Source organism: Labrus bergylta, chromosome 20 (genome assembly GCF_963930695.1).
Source record: "Labrus bergylta chromosome 20, fLabBer1.1, whole genome shotgun sequence".
Taxonomy (NCBI): domain Eukaryota; kingdom Metazoa; phylum Chordata; class Actinopteri; order Labriformes; family Labridae; genus Labrus; species Labrus bergylta.
This window is the reverse complement of record NC_089214.1, coordinates 17,234,672-17,254,028: the sequence shown is the minus strand read 5'-3', so window position 1 is coordinate 17,254,028 and position 19,357 is coordinate 17,234,672. Positions and strand designations below refer to the sequence as shown.

Below are 19,357 nucleotides of genomic sequence, written 5' to 3'. Positions count from 1 at the left end.
TTACTTTTTATGGACTGTGAACTGTTGACTTTCATAACCAGAGTTTGCACAAGATGACACTGTTATCTTGGATTGATGATTTATGATGCATCTCAAAAGCAAACAGAAAGCTTTTCATAACAGTGATACAACAAGACCGTTTTTGGTCAGTCATTCAGAATCAGGGAACCAGACGCAGCTACAGTCTCCTGCTTAATCTCTCAAACACACAGCAGCTCAGTCCACAAAACCTCAACAAGCAAACACATAGAATAATAAATACATAAAAACACTCCCTTGGTTTGTACAAATAAAAAGCATACAGCACTGGTTTATTTCTTGAGACAAACGCATGTTGTTGTTTTATAATATTTCCATATGTACATTTTCAGTAGTCGTTACATAGATAGTATTTCAGCACAGTTTAAGAACTTGGAACCACACAGGGGAACAGAGATGCATTTAAAAAAAAAATTAAAAAAAAATCAATTTTTTGGCTTGTAGGTCAGCGCTGTTCTTTCACCTGTGTTCAGTGATAGTGAAGTTCACGTCGAGCTTTATTTGCAAATACTTTCTGACGATTGTTGGAGCTTTGCATTGTGAACAACAGGTAATAAAATACAATGCTGAGTTGGACTTTCTGCATCTGTTGACTTTAGATGTAAAATAATCTTAACACTCTGCATTACACATCATCAATTATCTCTAAATACACTGTAAAAAAAAAAAACCCTCAAATCTAAGCCAGTGTATGTGTCTCATTTCTAGTCAAAAACTTATACATACACTTATACAGGTCACATATACCTGACGAGTCCTCTTAAACACCTTACTTCAAGAAATAACCACAAACAAATCAAATCAACAAACATGGTCAGGATTTGCTATTCATGAATAAAAGACATCTGCCCAATGGAGAAGGCCAATTCGACTTGTTAAGTTTCTTAAAATTAGATGTTGTGTAATTTACTGCAAAAGCCAAAGTATCACCATTAGGTCCTATATTCAAATGTGGATATTTACAGCAGAAATAAACATGTTTACTGGGTGGGATGGGCTTCAAGATGTCTTCAAAACAGCTTCAAAATGCTTTCAGAGTGATGTCACAGATAGTGCATCTGTGTTTTAAACTGGTACTGATCAAAATTAGGTTTGCTAGCATGTAAGTATGAGTGTTTCCACTTACAGGAAACAGTCCTGACTGCTTGTCATTGAAAAGAGAAAGAAACCAACCACGCACCACTCTTTATCAATGCTTAGGAAGTGAATGACTCCTGCATATCGACATCTGAGTCAACTGAGAAATATGTCATTTATGTTACTTATTTGAAGAAACTAAAGTAGTATCAAATAGATAAGGTGTTTATCAGGACTTGTCAGGGAAGTATTGATTATAAAAAGCTGATAGAATATTTTTGAGTAAATATGAGATAAATACATGTGCTAAGATTTGAGTTTTTGCAGTGTATCACGATGAAGCTATCAACATTTTAAACTGTGATGCTTTTGAAAATCCCCTCTTTTGTTCTCAGTTTTGCTCCTGTTGTTCTGCACTGACTTTCTTAAATAATATTTTATCCTATTTAAAATCCTGTTGCGTGTGAGTTAGGCCCTTAAAAGATAAAGGTGGTGATTTTCTATGGTTTTCTTACTTCGGCTTAAAATGTGAACCAGTCCACGGTTTAGAGATGAACTTTTCTGTCTAAGTAGCAAAAGATACTAGTGACAGAGCATTGGTGTGTTTTTAGAATCGATATATTTGTGTTTTTGTTGATGAATAGACATCCAATGATTTTGCTCTTTGAACTCTGTACTGAACGTCTACTGACTCGATAGGATTGTCTGTTTGTCTTTGTAACTGTGAAGAAGCATTCTGTGGACGTATCACATATTTTATCCTCAAAGGAGCAGCCTACCTTAGTTTGAAACAAAGTAAACAACATTGGTCTGAGTGAAGCAACATACACAAACCTGCAGGCCATTAAACCAAAACAATCTGCTGAAATGTGTTAAAATTCTACATGTACTTATCGTTGAGAACTCTCTGCAAATTTCAACCTTTTAGATCCCTTGTCATTAAAAACCTTTAAAAAGTGGCTTGGCTTGGGGTCAATCAGAATTTTTTTCTTTTTTGGGCTTTTTGTGCCTTTAAGGGAGAGATAGGACAGTGGATAGAATCAGAAATCAGGGAGAGAGAGAGAGAGAGAGAGAATGGGGAATGACATGCGGGAAAGAAGCCACAGGCTGGATTTGAACCTGGGTTGCCCGCTTGGAGGACCATAGCCTCCATACATGGGGCGCGCGCACTAACCAGTGCGCCACCAGCACCATGGGGTCAGTCAGTATTGAGAGATGGATTGCTGTGTTAGCTTTGGTCTTCAGGTGGGTAAATGGGTTTTGGTCACAGTAAGAAAAACATAGAAAAACACTAGTCTTAATATCGCTTACAGAAACGGAAAGGTGTGCTAGTTTATTCCATCATGTACCACACTGCGCAATGAATTTATTAAAGTTTCATAGTCTTACGGTGTGTGTGTGTGTGTGTGTGTGTGTGTGTGTGTGTGTGTGTGTGTGTGTGTGTGTGAACTGTGACGTGTACTGATAAGCCTGCATTATGGTGCTGTTAAATCAAAAGATGTGACTCTATGAATTGCAACATGCAGATAAAACCTCCACACTGCTCAGCATTTCTTTGCAAATTATTGCACGACTGTATAAATATCCAGACTTAAATGCATCAAATAAATAAGGAACAATCAAGTATTTAGTGCAGCTGATACTGGACTTGGAAGTTGTTGCACAGGCGACTGTTACTGCATGAAGGCATACCTTATTCTCTTTCAACCTTTTACTCCAAGCTGGAAGAGAGACGTACTGCAGCCTGGATTATTGCATACATAAACCAGAAGGTTAAACCCTCCAGAAAACCCAAACAGAAGCCAAACTATTGATTTTTTTTCTCTCTCTGGATTCACACACACAGAAAAAAAAGCCTATTGACCAGACAATACTGGAGCTATCAAGCACACTTAATTCTTTAAACATTCACTTGATAAAAGTAACAAGGATTTCAGATTATAGCAACAATACAGCGGCACAGTTTTAGCTGTGAGGACTGGCGCTCTTCCTCGGCTGTCCTCGTTTGGACCCACAGTGTGGGGTGTTGCCTTCCAGACCAAGTTACACGAGAGAGACGCAGATAGGAGAGGTGCAATACCGTTTAGATCAAGCAGAACACAGGAGCAATTGTTTAACTCACCGATCTGCTTCAACTGCATGACTAATGTCTTTGTTTAGTATGAATCAGTTTGATTTACCAGTGCATCTACATGAAAGGATGTACGTCTTCAAGAAAAGCTTCCTTATAAATTAAGGTTTCATTATTCATCACTTTGCTTTTTGTTAGAAACTGAAAGCAGGGTATCAAGAAGTTAGTGGAGTAACCTCTCAGCCTGTAACAGCAACATTAAATATTTAATAGTACTAAATGGAAACAGTGATGAATTGAAGAGCTAGAACTTGTAGCTGCATGAATAAATATCCAACAATACTATGGCCTTTCCAATGCAAACCTCTAGTTTTAAAGGTAACACAGGCCATCAATGAGGTCATCATATCAGCTAGATGCTAACAGTATAGCGACATCCGACTCCGCCTCATGGCCTCGCTGATTAAATAAGCCGGGCTGATCTCCGGTTCCTCTGTCATCACCACAATGTTCTGCCACTCTCCACAATGGTTGGATTTCTTGATGGTATCCACCACGCAGAGAGCGTAAAGACAATCCTCAAAGGTAGCCGCCATCGTCAGAGGCCTCCCGTCCCAGGTCCGCCTGTCGTCCTGGTCCTCGAAGGCCTGACGCACAGCCTGGATCATGCGGATGGTTCCCGTTAGATAAGGAGAGGGAATGTCACTGAAGGCCTTCTCCGGTAGGGAAGCCTTTTCCAGAGGTGTGGTGTCCTTGAGCAGGAGCTCAGGACCTCCACCGCTTCCTCCGCCCCCGCTGTTCTTCTGTCCGTAAAGGTCCGTCCCAATGACCGTTAACCTCCCCACCGTCCCCACAACGATTACCTCCTGCCGAAACTCCCCGGGCACGTTGAAGTTGAGTGTGACAGTGCAGCAGGCGCCTCCTTCCAAGACCATCTGGAAGGTGCAGAAGTCGTCACTGGTGATCTGCCGGATGCCTCGGATGTGATCAGTTTGTTTGACAAATGTTTTGAGGAAGCCGTGGACTTTTTCCGCTCGCTGACCGGTCAGGAACGTAAGCAGGTCGATGATGTAGCTGCCAACTGAATGCAGACCACCGCCTCCCATTAAGTCATCACAGCTCCAGTTGTACTTCTTCCCCAGGAGACTTCCACTATGGACCTGTGGGACAGAGACAGGTTCAACAAGTTTGGTATTGAATGTGTCTTTTCCTTGACCGATCAAGTCCCTGATTCCAGCTTGCTCTGTAGATGTTGCTTTATTTAAAATAAAAACACCTCAATATTGTTTTGAGTCAACACAGCTAAAAAGCAGCCGACATCTCCATTAAAACTTGACAATCATTCATAGTGTTTCTCATACCTGGGCCTCACAGACCAGAAGCTCCCCGACGTACCCTTCCTCCAACAACTCCTTCATTCTAACAAAGGCGGGCAAGAAACGCAGTACATTTCCCATAATGCTCAGCAGCTTTGGGTAATACTGGGCCGCTGACATCATTCTGAAGGCATCCAGAGGCGTCGCTGTCCGATCACAGATGACGTTCTTTCCAATGCCTTGTAAAAAAAAGAGAAGAGATGGATGAGAGTTAGCCAAATGAGCTGCACTGTTTCCGTTTGTTTAAGATAAAAAGAGGTGGTAGGGAAGAAAAGATTCGAGAAAGAGAAGTAATGTGGTCCGCCTAAGCAACACTTGCAGACATAATATCCTCTTGAGCATGAAAACATCCCCTGAAGAAACAATGCAAAATGTGGCAACTCCCCACAGAAGCTGACTCAAGAAGGCCTTTTCTCCGAAGCTTAAGGGTTCTTTAAAAAAGATGCAACAACATAAATGTACTACAGACAGCAATGTGCATAGACTTAAGCTATCAGGGAACATGCACAAATATGAAACTATTAGGGAGACATGTACATGCAAACACTCAGGCACAAAATTTGAATCCCTCATTGAAATTTGGAAGGACCAGAATGTTGGCAGGCAAACAATAAGTTGCAGTAAGACATATGTGATGTCCAGTAAGACTGAGCTTTAGACAAGCTTTACTGCTACTAAAAGAGGCCTGATGGCGAGTAGATAAAAGAGGAACACAGAAGGCAGAGCGGAGACAGAACCATCAGACACAGTGTGAAACCTAATTAAAATCACTTCCAGCGCAACAAAAGCTCCACTGGTGCCAGAAACACCCAAACACAACAGTGATTAGAGCCTGGACAGTGATGTGAAGAGAGAAGAACAGGAACTGTTTCTTTCTTTATAGCATTTTCTCTTCACTGGACAGTTGAATGGAAAGAGTCCAACAGGGATAAGTGAATGTCATGCAAATTATTGTTTAATCGATTAGAATCATCATATCGTCTTATGTTGCAGTAATTATGTACTCCTTGGCGTAACATTGATCTTATTACTGATTTATCTGCTGCTTATCATTTTAGTTAAATGATTATTCAGGCTGCGTGGATGTGCAATGGTTAGTGCTGTCACCTCACAGCAAGAAGGTCTCTGGTTCAAATCCCAAATCAGGACACCTCCTTTCTGTGTGCAGTTTCTCGCACTGGGTTTCCTCCTGGTATTATGGCTTCCTCCCACAGTCTAAGTGCATGCTCGTTAGCTTAATTGGAGAGTCTAAAATTGCCGGTTGGTGTGAGTGTGCCAGCTGGGATCGGCTCCAGCCACCCATGACCCCAAAAGAATGAGTGGTGAAGGTAATGGATAGATTTTTCATTAGAGCAGTAGATTGTGGAAAAGCCCAATCCAATCAGAAAAAGTTATGGTGTAGGTAGCTGAATCAGTAACGGTCTTAAAACGGGGGCATCTCCATCAAGTGGCAACCTCCAATGTTGGAAACGAAGTGAATGTGGAAGCGCAAAAAAACTGCTGTTCATTAAAGTGTGCACTTGAGGCTGGCTGTAATAGCCAAAGAATCCCAATTTCCCAATTAAAATGCCAATTTTGAAGTGAAGCGTGTGAAGTTATTTATTAAAAATATTACATATCGAAATCACAAAAAGCAGACTACAGAGAATTGATGTGACCACACCTCTCCTCCATGTAAGGAAGTAACCAAGCACTTATTCTCACCACTGATACATGTAAGTATTCTTGTGGCCACTTCCTCCACTGTTAGCTCACAATGTCCACTAATCCCTTTTATGGTCACACATGGCAACAAAAAGTAAATCTGCGCACAGAGTAGGGGCATCACTGCACACACACACATTCCTTGAGCCCCTGGAGTGTGAGAAGCAGCATGCTGCTACACTTGCAGCCCAGACTCAGGGTTGTGGTGGGTGGAGGGGCTGTTTTGGAAGTTAAACTTCCCATGCTAATCTGCCATTAGCTTCAATCGACCAAGGCCAGGAAATTAATCCCTCTGACCCAGTTCTGAGGAGCGCCATGGGAGCCCCCACCCACCACCCAACCAACCCGACCCCTGCAGATACAAAGCCATTTTGCCCCCGTCCCCGTCTTTCTGGCAGAGACATTTACAAACAGATAATGGAAATGTGAATTGTCTTGGGTGAAGCCCCTCTGGGTAAATGCTAAATTCTCTTGAATTATTTTTTGGCACTAACATTGTTCTCAGTCTCTTTATAGAACAACAGCTTGGCTAGCTAGAATGGCTAAAGGCAGATTTCACTTTCCCACACAATTTTTCTTTATGATTTGGCCAAAATACATAAAAGACTCCTCAGCAGGGTCCAACATCAAAATTCAACACTTATACAACATTTAAGCCAGATATAACTGAACTTGAAGTTTCTTTTGCTGTCTATCCAACTCCTGACAGTACTGACATGTCACCTCAGGATCTGAGAGTGACCTTCAAAGACAGAAAAGCAGGACCTCTTAAGATCAACAATGACCTTTAGCTCCTCGCATTCAATGCTGTGAAGGTCGCCACAAAGCCTGTTGACTCAGCACAGCTCACAGACTCCGCCTCTCTTAGACGGCGAGAGGTTGGATTGTGTTGCCGTGTTTCCAAAAGATTATGGATGCACCTGAGCAGGACTTAAAAACACAACAGCTGCTGAAGCGAGCCTTGGAATCTATACAACGTGGACGTAGTATCAGTGACATCACCCATTGGTCACTGAAGGGGAGGTTTGATGCCCATCGATGGTTGAAGCTACATTGGAAATGCTCACAGGGGGAGCTAAGTCTGGCTTTAAGCCGCCTCACTAAGGCACCTAATGAACGAGTTATAAAAAGATAATGTACCTTCCATACAATGTCTGCCTATAAAGACAGCACAAGTCAGCTAGTCAGACCAAAACAGTTTTTTGTATCAGGCTGTTGACGTGTTTATTCCTGCTTTTAAAATGTGTTCTTTTTAGGGCGGGGGGCTATTTATGCCTTTATCAGAAAAGACAGGACAGTTGATAGAGACTGAGATCAAGCAGGAAGAGATTGGGAAATGACATGCAGCAACGAAGCCACAGGTCGGATTCGAATCTAGGCTGCCCACTTAGGGACGGAACCCTCTGTACATGTGGCGCGCAAACTAACCACTAGGCCACCGGCGCCCCAGAAACGAGCATATTCGAATCGATACGTGTGTAGCCAGTTTCAAGTGGACACTCGAGGAACTGCAGTTTGAAGAAGACAATTTACCATTTCTCTTTGTCTAGCAATATAAAACCTTAAATGACAAAAAAACATCATACTGAGGATAAATGATCACACCAACATTAAGACTGGTGAGGTTTAATGAGGTGTGAACACTTTACAGTTGAAGCCTCACAGTGAGAATGTTGGTTCTATGATATCTGTGAAAGTTGGGGCAAAGCTGAATCAACTCAAAGGTCATGTTCTCTGCTCCAGTGGGAGAACATTAATGGAGCAGAATAAACCTCCAGCAAAGCAGCTCAGTCCTCTAAACATCAATTATTCATGTACAGAAGATATCTAACCAGGAGACGTTAAAGACGAAGTGAGAGAAAGATCCTGTGGAAGAAGTGAAATCAATCCTTTATCTATAATGCAAGATTTTACACAGATATGGAGGTAAAACTGCTCAGTTTAAAAACTTGGCACAGTTTTGGTACACGAGTTAGAAAGGTCACTTTTGAGCCCATGATGGGGACAGCAAATGACAATTTTAATCCAGAAAATTAAGTGCGGCAGAAGCAAAACGGCTCACACACACTCTGTGCTCTGCTTTTCAAGAAGATTAGAAGAAGCGCTTCCCTCAGCAGCAGTGATGGCAGCAGCCTGCTCCTCCTCAGGTGCCTCCAGGTGTCTTTGATGTGCAGAATACTGACATCCTGTCGGAGACAATCAGCTCATCTCACAGACTGAAATCACATCTTGTCGTCTCACAGACATACCGCCCAAAACTCTCTCAAACAAACCCCACTGAGAGGGGTAGACACGGCTGTGGACCATCACTAACACGAGGCATCGTTTCTTAGAAGCAAAAACACTAAACAGCAGCGGGGCAACATCAACATCTCATCCCTCACTTATACATATTCAGCTCATGATCACCTGCTGAAAGGAAAATTCCTTTATCTCATTAAAGAGACCGGAGAATGAGGCGACAACGAGAGGCAATATAAGTAATTGGATGGAACCGATGATTCACTGAATCTTCATTTAATGTGTATGCATAGCATTGTGACTTCATCCACAGCATTAAGTAATAGCAACTGAAGTGTGTATTTATTTCTGCAGCAAGGTCAGATTTATCAGAAAATCTGCTGAATGATGATAGTACAAAACATGCAGGGGGCGCTGTTCTTCAGAGGAAATCAGGTTTAGAAATGGAAAAAAGCTACATAAAAAGTCAAATTTGTCTAAGTCAAAGATATCTACTGAGTTGAATCATAAAATGACCCTATATATGATCAGACATTAAGGAAACATGCTATGTTGAAGTGCTGGCTACTCTGACGACAACGCAGCAGCCAGTATGTCCTCCTTATAAGTTTAGATTCCAGTGAGGAATGGTTTGTAACCAACATTGTGCAACTTTAAATAAAACATATAAATAATGACAGTCTGTGACCTGAAGGGAGGTGAACACAAGGTGCTCTGAGTTAGCAGTCGCCTCCAGGGACTGAAGGAAACACGTGTTTCTATTTTAGACATTTTCATTATTTCCTGAAGAACAGGTAACACTTCTTCTGAAATAACTCAGAGAAAGGAACAAAGGGAAAGAGGGCGAGAAATATGCGGAGGCAAAGAAAGGCAGAATGAAAGAGCAGCTGCATCTTTACGAGCGAACAAGGCCACCTCTCCCCAGTCCTGCACTCCTCGGCTCGCTGCCACACACATCATCTGTGCCTCGCTGCATGGCTCCTGTGTACTCTACTGAAAACCAATATTCACTGCAACACAAACACAGGAGGCCCTGCGTTAAAGGAGCGAGATAAGGCTTCAAATGTGTGTGTGTGTGTGTGTGTGTGTGTGTGTGTGTGTGTGTGTGTGTGTGTGTGTGTGTGTGTGTGTGTGTGTGTGTGTGTGGGGGGGGGGGGGGGGGGGGCAGAGGGAATGAAATCACTGCAGGAGATTTTGTGTGTTTATTTCTCCAGACGGAGCACAGGAGCAGTAAAACTCAGAGGAAGGATAAAGAGGGAAGAGGCAGCTGTGCAGGAAGGTCAAGTTAGGTGTAAGAGATCGGAGGGCTGACAGATTTGAAGTGTAATTACTAATTGTTTATTGTTGGACAGATTTTGAAACTAAATCATGAATTTCCACATCAGCAAACAGCGCCACGCTTTTCCATGCTACAGTTGAGGGAAATCCATAATATTTTAATGTGGCACAACAGCTGGAAATCAGCAGAGTGAAAAAACAGGTGGATTACGGAGGATGCTGAATGCGTTATCATGACAGCCAACACAATAGGACCTATGCTTAAAGACGGCAGAAATAGAAAAGCCAGAGGAACCAGTCGGGAGAGATAACCATCTGCCACGCTGTGCCGTGCACATGCTCCTGCAGGGCGAGGGTCAGGAGGAGGAAGAGTCAAGTCAGGGAGGAGTTTTTTTTTTTTTTTTTACACATTCCTTCATACTGATGACAACGATCTGAGAGAGACTGTAAAAACATCGCTCATGATTCGCCTGCAATCATTGAATGGCATCATGCTGTTTCAAAGTACATTGTGACATCTTGTGAGAAAGCAACAAAAACCTGAAACCAAAGCTGGATTAAGCTCCTGTGTCGGGGTTTAATATATTCATATTCAAGCCTTTTAAATACATCCACAACTATGGATATATATGTACATGTTAAGCTGATTTAATACGTTTTGCCTTGATATGGTTGGTAGATTCTGAGTGATTAATGGGGTCAGGGGGTGAAGTCATTTTGAAAGATTTAGTTTAAAGCTGGACTGAATCCAACCTTTACATCAACGATGAGCGTGGGAGGACACGCACACAAGGACAGCGGACCTCGAGACCACACACCTGCCATTTGTACAGGCGATTGGTGAGGCTATTGCAGGTATTCCATCAGAGGTATCCCGATCTGGAGTCCTGCTTGGGGAAGTAGCAGTAAAATAATCTTTTTGACACTGCACACTTAAGGCAAATTCTTGGTTGCGCAATCCACCACCCCCCCCCCGATTTTTGGGGAAATTGGGCCCAAAATTAGGCCTAACATCGTCTTGTGTAGCCAGCCTACACTGCTACAGACACAAAGACTTCTCTCTGTGCATTGTTCCCATCGACCCTCTGCAGCATTTAGCATCTTTAAGCTAATTGTTTTGGTTCAACAGGCTGCATCTTTAATGTTTAGGTTCAGCCTAACTGTTTCATTAATCCTCTTCTCAGCAGCATTAAGCGGATGTTTCCAGCTCTCTGCTCCCAAACCTGCCAAGACTCAAACAGGAGGCAGACATCAGCTGATGAACACAGGGGAACATTCAGCACCTAAAGAGACTGATATTTTTTTCTCAGGAGTCGGTCGAGACTAAAATATTACAAGCTTGTCAAAAACCTTACAGCCAATATGTTTTCATTGCATACAACCTTTATAATTCCCTTTCACAGTGCCATATTTGAAAAAGGCAATGCTGACGTTTTTTGAGTGTAGACACATACAGTAGTACAGAATGCACCTTCATGTATTTCATGTCATGTTTTCCTGCAGTTGTAAATGAATGAAATCATTGAAATAGCTCTCTCGCTCTCTCTCTCTCTCTGACTGTTTCTCTATGAATAATTGAATATAATACTTTCCACTCCCGCCTTGCAGTGGCTGGAGACAAATGTGCAACAAATCTGTCCATCCATTTCCAGGACATACAAGAAGGAGCAAAACAGGCGTCAAGTCAATCAGCTGTTCGTTCTAAAGTAGAAAACACTTGCTGTGTCTCCCTGTATGTCTGTGTTCTTGTTTGTGTATGCTTGGACGTGTGCGTGATTTTGTCACACTAGTAATAATCCGGCGTGTGGCAGGGCTGTGACCGGACAAAAAGTGAGGCAAGTTGGCCTGAAAGATCACAAAGCATCCATCATCACTGGAGAAGTGAAAAAAGAAAATTAGATCTGGTCTATTAGGCCTGTGGAAGAGAATCACACGCAAAAGAGTGCAGTAAAGGTGCAAGAAAGACATTCACACAAAAACTAGAAATGAGGCTGAAACATTCTAACATTGAAAAACAGAATATCCCAAAATAAAAAAATCACAGTGTTTGGTATTTGAATGTCAAATATTGGTTTTGATATACTCTTCAATGAAGGGTTTTTGGTATTAAAATACAAACATTGGCTATAACGTATGATGTAAAAAAAAGCCTTACAGCAGCAGGAGCAGACACTTGGAGAGACAGGCCAGGCTCATGTTTCTGATGATTATCCCAAATTAAATTCAGCTTAAAGCAATTACAAAGAGAGAAGGGGGTAAAACAAGGAGACAGACATGTAGAGCTATACGTTCACATCAGCATATATACCTCTTACACTGGATGTCAATCTGTGAAAACAAGCTGCCTGCTGACTAATTTACGCTTATTGTGTGCCTTGCATGCATTTCCAGTCTGGAATTAGCATGTAAATAGAAACCTTGATCGCAGTGATTGATGAGCACAGACATGTTTGCCTTTCTCCTGTAACTGAAGCAAACGCAGGGGCTCTGCTGTGAAGCAGGAACACACAGTCAGTGTAAACCAGCTGGTCATGTCAGATCAGGATGATGCACTCCAAACAGGAATAGTGTAAAAAATCAGGAAGGAAATACACAAATGGCCTTTGTTGTAATGGCTACATTATTTGGTATAGCCCATTTTGAGAGCTCTCAAACGGATGAGGTCGTGGTAATGTGTTTCCTAGCTCTAATATTGCAGTACACAGTCTTCCAAGGTTGCATTTAGGGTTAGTATTTTCTGGAGCAGATTCAGGTCCATTAGTGCACATCATAACTAAGAATGATGTCGAGCATTACTCTCACTCAGCGCCGGGCTTTCCCCTTCTGCTAATGCCCTTGAGTTGTGTGGAGTTTAGCATTCTTAAATGTGTTAAAGTGCTACCATTAACCCCTGCACCAGAGAGGCTCATTGGCCACCATGGAGATGGATCGTAACCAGAGGAGTATCTTTTGACCATGAGGTTCCTAATGCGTGCACTAAGAGCACATGATGATGATGATGTGCATGCACCTGGGAGCTGCTACGTCAGCGAGACACACTGTGAGGAACAATAATACAGAATCGGGTTAAAAATCACTTTAACAGGATTTACTTTTAACACAAAATGTTTGATTTTAGTTAACAATTGTGTTACGAAAAGGTCAGTAAAAACTTGAATCTATTAAATGAGTCTTCCTATATTAGTGACAGGGCTTTAGGGGACAAGCTACAGGCGGTTTTTATCATGACATCATGTTTACTTAAGCCCCAATCACAAGAGACTTGTATTGAGTGGGGACCCCTGGTAATATGTAATATTTGAAGATGATGTTAATCTTTTGCAAATCTGCCATTTCTGTCATGTGTAATGGAAAAATGTCATGATTTTGTTCTTTCTGCCTCTTTTACCTGTCAGGGTATTATGGAGACAAAATCACAACATGTCAGGGCTTTAAGGAACATTTCCTTCTCTATCTCTAAGGTCTACAGTTGTAATGTGGTAGCCTATTTTCATTGTAAAAAAGAAAGAGAATGCAGAGCTCTGACATCAAGTCCTGAAAACAACATCAGTATATTTGAGTAAAACACAGACCTATCTTATCGCCTGCAAATGTGCGTCACAAAATAACACAGACATGAGGGTCAACAACTGGTGTGAGTATGCATGTGTTTGAGTGTGTGTCTGTGTGTTTGTGTTGTGTTGTAGTTGTAGTCTAAATTAAACAGCACTGTTTTTACAACTTTTAACGGGGACCTGCCCTGGAGTGAAGATGTAAATTAGCTTTAAGCCAACCCTGGTGAAATGTATCAAATGTCACGGTTATGTTTAATATAGCACACAGATTCTGCCTGTAATGATAAATAAGTAAACAGGGTTATATTGAAAACACAGCTTATTGGTCAAAACGACCAAACTACATATAAATCTCCCTCACTTAGAGTGTTACAAAGAAATAAAGACGATTTGGGTTTATTTGTATAGCAGAGTTTCCTCCATAAAATGTCCTCATACTCAAAGTAGAAGTCCAACCAGATTGTGATTGTGTCATATTTCTTATTAGAGGCGCTTTGGGTTGTCAGAAGACAAGAAAAACACCATAACTTTACATTTTCAAAATGGAGCCTGCAGCTCTTTTCTACAAACCTCATGCAAACGAGAAGTGTGTGATCAGACCTCCACCTGCCGACACCAGGATCCTCCAGGATCTAATTAACTGCAGAGCTGAACTGCTACCCTCCTTTCTTTCTGATCACACTGACACACAAAGCACCCTGATCAGCACACTTATGCAAAACGCTCACACAACTGAGACTAAACCGAAAGACATTTCTTGTGACATTTGCAATTTAATCTCTGAAGAGTCCAAATCTGTCCCAGTCATGTAAAAGTTCAAACCAAAAAAAAAAAAAAGAAGGCTGTCCAGACACACTTCATGTTTTCGTTCCTCTAATTACCAAATGGAGGTGATTTAAAGGGCAGCTCAGCTTGTTCACATTTGAACAATTTGTTGGTGTTTGTTCTTATGGCTGTGCAAACAGCAGCCAATGCTTCCTCCTGAGTCACAATTATTTCATCAGCGCTGCAGAATACATTTCAGAGCATTACAAGCTGTTTTGAATTGTCCAAAATTAACAGAGCCCGCTTTGTGTGAGCAACTGACCACAAGACTGCTTACATGCCTGAGAGAGCTGCAGTGAATGACACCTACTGAGACTGCCAGCAGTCATCAATAATGTATGGGTAAGTGATTCTTTGCTCCATAGTAACAGAGCTGTGACTGCTCCTAATGATCGGGGGACAGAGTTTGGCCACAGTAAGCTGTATTTTTAGCAGCAGCGAGGGGAGACAGCACTTTCATTTAATCAATTAAGAAAGATGTATAGCTGCTCCTACTGCATGTTTGAATCTCTACAAGTGACCTGGCTTACATGTGATTCTTAACGGTACACAGAAATTAAATCATATATAAGAATGTTAGAATTCCAGGTCTTTTAATTGAATACACTTTCAAAAGGTATTCGTAAAAAGTGTCCATTCTTTTAAATGGAAAATCCATTGAGACTGAGTTAAAATTCAAGGCAATACGAAAGTGCTTAAGCCTGTAATTCTCTGAATGGCCAATAGAGGGCGACTCCACTTGTTGCATAATGCAATCTGAAGATCACCTCTCTTCAGCCCACATGGTGGTGATAACGGTCAGAGAGGAAGAGGTTCACGTCCCCCCCCAAAAAAAAAAAACATGTTCGAGCCTCTGGGTGACACATTCCCAAGCTGCAAGGAACTAGTCTTCTGTCAGAGGGCTGTAAACACAGTGCTGAGAACAACAAACCAAGAGGGAGTTTGACTTCACGCTCTACTTAGAACGTCATTACTTCATGAAACATTTCCATATGGTTTACCTGAGTTTTGCGAAATGGATTTAAAAAAAATGTCCTGTATGTATACCTTTAATACAACACGATGTTCATTTAGCAAACCCTGATCAAATTAAGAGTAGGATGGATGTGAAAGTCGAGCATGCAGGGGGTGGCTACCAACTGTGGTTCTAAGGTTGCCACCACTGTGACTGTGAACCCCGATGCAAGCATTAGTAAGGTCACTTCTGGCTTTAAAGAAATGGGGACTGCAGGATTTTTAACTCGAGTAGTCTACAAATCAGTGGTTGATTGCACACTGGCTATGTTCATTATTCACATTATGATATGAACCCTGTATGTTTAACAGCTATTTTGACACATCTAAAGAGACATGTGAAAAGTCTGCATCCTGACCCTCCATTTGTAACTTCTTCTGTTTGGGGCGGTGAAGGGCACCTTTGTGTCGCCAAGGCCGCAGAGGAGTGAAAGAAGGAGATGATGGGATGAAGCTCTGCAAGCTAATGAGCAGCACAGAGCTAATAGTTACTGACCTCTTGAGAGTAACGGACTATTTCCGCACACACAGCTGTGAGCACTAATGCACATCTACACACACTGCTCTCGTGACTCCCTGCACGTGATCATTATTCAGTTGACTCCTAAGCTTATTACCTCGTCACAATGAGCTAACAGAGAGGTTCAGGCAAGTTCAGTTTTACAAGAGCAAAGAGACACTGAAGGCGGCTAGGAGATTCAAAAGGATGAGACGATCATGAAGAACTAACACAGACATGAACAGGAGCTGTGCTAACAGACAGCAAGTGTTCATTAATAACAATTAATGAGGCAGGCACAAACTACATGTACAGAGACATCTTCAGTAAATTAAAGGGGGGGGGGGTCCCCTCTGAACAGCTGTGAGCCAGTGAGGCTCCATGATTTTCCTACTCACTGTCAGGGACAGAGAGGAGATGGATGAGCATCCCTTTATATTAGATAAAAAGGGAGGAAGAGGGAAGAAAAAAAAAACGCACTGATGGTTGGTTATAGACTGTTGATGAAACTCCCTGAAAACCCTTTTTATTTAAGGTTGCAGAGTTCAAGAAGTTCATGGAGGGAAACGGATGACCGACTGAATTTGGTGACAGAGCAGGAAGCCAAATGACTAAAGACTTGAGGATTTGGCAGTCGCAGATATTTCTAAACTTAAAGTGTTTGTGTTTAAAAACTGTTTTCAGCCATTAGTATTTCTTTCAAACTAGTGATTTATAAAATCAGGTTGCTCTGCTAGAACTTAAAACTTCTCTCGGCGAGAAAAAGTTTGCATGGATCTGTTTTGAGCAAAGAATGCTAGCACAAGAAATCAACCACAAACATAAATCACGAGTGTAACTTTATTTTAAACATTTTTAAATGTGGGTATAAAACGGTCATACATTTAGAAATATGAAGAATTTGAGTTGGTTGTATATCTATTAGGGATGGGTCATGATTTTTGACAATTTGAATAGTCATCAATTCATATTAAAAATTAAGAACTTCATGCAACTATAATATCATATTTTAAAAATATATGTTTATAATTGATTTTTTGGATGTAATGAGGTACTAACACCTGGTGGTGGCTGTAGTGTATCTGGAGGCTTTCTGTTTACAGACATTTCATTAAAAACAACAAAAAACACTTGATGTTGGTAAAACAGCTGCTGTGCACTAACCCCTCACCTCAATACATTATATTTGAGTCAGTTTAACAGAAAAAGTAGCGTTTCTATTTTCGACATTAAAAGTCATACCATCGGGATTTATAAATACCCTGGTATGGTAAATACTGTGATACCGCCTCAGCGTGATTCAGAAGCAGAGAAAGATGCAGAGACTATTGCATTCTCTCTCTCCTTACGTCTTAATGTGTTTGCGTGGGTTGGGGTCAAACAGTCCCTAGTGATTATCAAATAGTGTTTCTGCTGGAAATGCCCATCCTCAGTTTGCATGCAGTTAGGAAAAAGTATTTCACTTTAGCTGAATGCATCCAGGTCAGATATGCTGACCTGTTAAGCTGGGTACACACTACTATGGATAAAATGTGTTGATGAAAGATCGTGCTGCAGACATCACAATCCACACACTTTCTCCCAACAAGAATATCTCATAAAAATGTCAAATGTATTCTTGTCAGTCACTGATATCATAGCTGAGGGAAAACAGAGTTTCCTGTCCGCATGCCGCTGCTGGAAACTCTGCTTATTTACAATGTGACACACAACAGTCTGAGGCTCTGAATCACCAACGTGAGGCTCAGAGCAACAGAGCTGTCGAATAAGTCAACTGAGATGACCTCAAAGAACCACTGACAACGTCCTGTCCTTTGAGACAGCATGACCAGTTGATACCCTGCCTTTTGTTGCTTTTTTTGGCTGTTTGTTTCCTCTACAATTGGATTCTGGAGGCTGTCTCCTGGCTGCTTTGGCTCACTGACAGCAGACAGGGAACAGATACAACGGTGCATTAAGTGCAGCTCTTCTGGCGTGTGAGATAAACAAGGTGGAAAATGCAATACACGAGCAATGAAGGCAGGAATCCAAAAACCAAGAATCCACATGACATGAAAAGTCAATGAGAGGGACTTCTCTGCAGGACTCAAACCCTGATAGTCTATTTTGTGTTATTCTTCGAAGTTTAATGGATTTTCCCTGGGTGGATTATAATAACTGATATGAAACAGGGACTTCAACTGTATGCAAAGTCTTCCATTTGCATCTCTCCATGATGACATAACCTTACTCCTCATTATCATTCTGTGACAGAGGCAACATGAACTCAGCTTCATTTCGAGGCTTCTTTTCATAGTGAACTATTTAATTATGAGAAGTCGTTTTTGAGCAACATTTTTGCCAATAAAATGCAAGTTCCTGGTTCCTGCAGTGTTGTAAAGAAATAGCCGATGCAGGCCTGCTGAAATCCTCTCATTGAGAACTGTGAAAAATGTATATTTATGGATATGTATGTGTTCAATAAAGAGCTGGAGTAAGGACGTGGATAATCTGAGATTAAGCATTAAGGCTGGAAGCAGAGGGAAACTGTTTTTAAAAAGAAGTACTAACACCTCACTTGCTATGTTGTACCCCCTTGTGTCTAATCTGTACTCCAGCAGAGATAAAGAAAGAAGCTGTTTTAAATTCCATTTCATGCTGGTATCTTTTCATTTTCTGTGATGGCTTGTGTTGACAGCGGCAGATCACAGATTTTGATCCCCTGTCTGTGAAGTAAAGGTTGCGCTACACCTTGCAAAATAACTGTGGAGACATCAGGAAGTAGTGCACAGTCATTGCAGTGTACTGATATTTAACCCTTAGATTGAAAGCATAAAAGAGCCAAAAATGACCCTGTGAGGATGTTTATTTTTGCAATATTTGTAAAATGTCAGTTACTTTCCAATGTTAAGAAGTGAAAAATTAAAATAATTCACACATTAAATCTTCTGGTGTGGAAAAAATATAATAGTGAATACAATTCAATTCACATTGTCAACCAAAATGCATATTGACCAATGATTCTAATTTGGGTCATTTTTGACCCACTTATGGAGGAGTGTGTCCAAATGACTTGTGCAAAGTGGGTGGCTCGCTGGTGAACATACTGTAGTATTTAGCAGCTAAAGAGAGAGAACTTCCTCTTAGGAGTGAGCCACCAAATGCAAAATATGTGTTGAATCTTGATCTCGAAAGATGCAGCTTTTCCTAAAGGTGCTGTTCTATTTAATATCTTGAAGTCATAATGAGATAAATATTGACCCTCTTATTGCATTAAAAAAAAGGAAGCTAATATTCATGTGTCCTGATGTGATCACAAATATCAGATATGTTCAAATTGGTTCTTTTGCACCTTCCGTGGGAGATAAGTTATATTAAAAACACAATATTATTCATTTCAGCTGGGAAACGCGATTGCTTTCCTGCTGTTTGCGTTCTTCATCATACCCCTGTTTGTGGTTCAATGACGGGAGTTGAGTCAGTGGAAAACTGCAGGAATATACTTAGCGCTATGATACACAATAACTGAGTCATGTAATGAAAACAAGCTGGGCACTCTGTGTGGCAAAAAAAGAGGAAGGATCTGAGAGAGTTTGTGACCGGGACATGAAACCAAGATGATATTTTAGAGAGGTAGAGAGAACGGTGTGTTTGTGTTTTCCTTCTTTCCATTGCTCCATCTTTCACTCAGATGGCAGAT

General features: G+C 41.3%; 1 protein-coding gene across 1 annotated transcript in view; it reads right to left on the bottom strand.

Annotated features, from left to right (window-relative positions):
- Window positions 1-276: 276 nt before the first annotated feature.
- The window catches only part of gfod1 (glucose-fructose oxidoreductase domain containing 1), a 33,334-nt gene continuing 14,253 nt past the window's right edge, over window positions 277-19,357 (bottom strand). The window contains exons 2-3 of the mRNA XM_020638585.3: window positions 4,549-4,742; window positions 277-4,347 (exon numbers count right to left, since the gene is read on the bottom strand). Coding sequence (XP_020494241.1) covers window positions 3,607-4,347; window positions 4,549-4,742 — 935 coding nt within the window. The 3' untranslated portion in view covers window positions 277-3,606. The remainder of the gene's footprint in view (window positions 4,348-4,548; window positions 4,743-19,357) is intronic.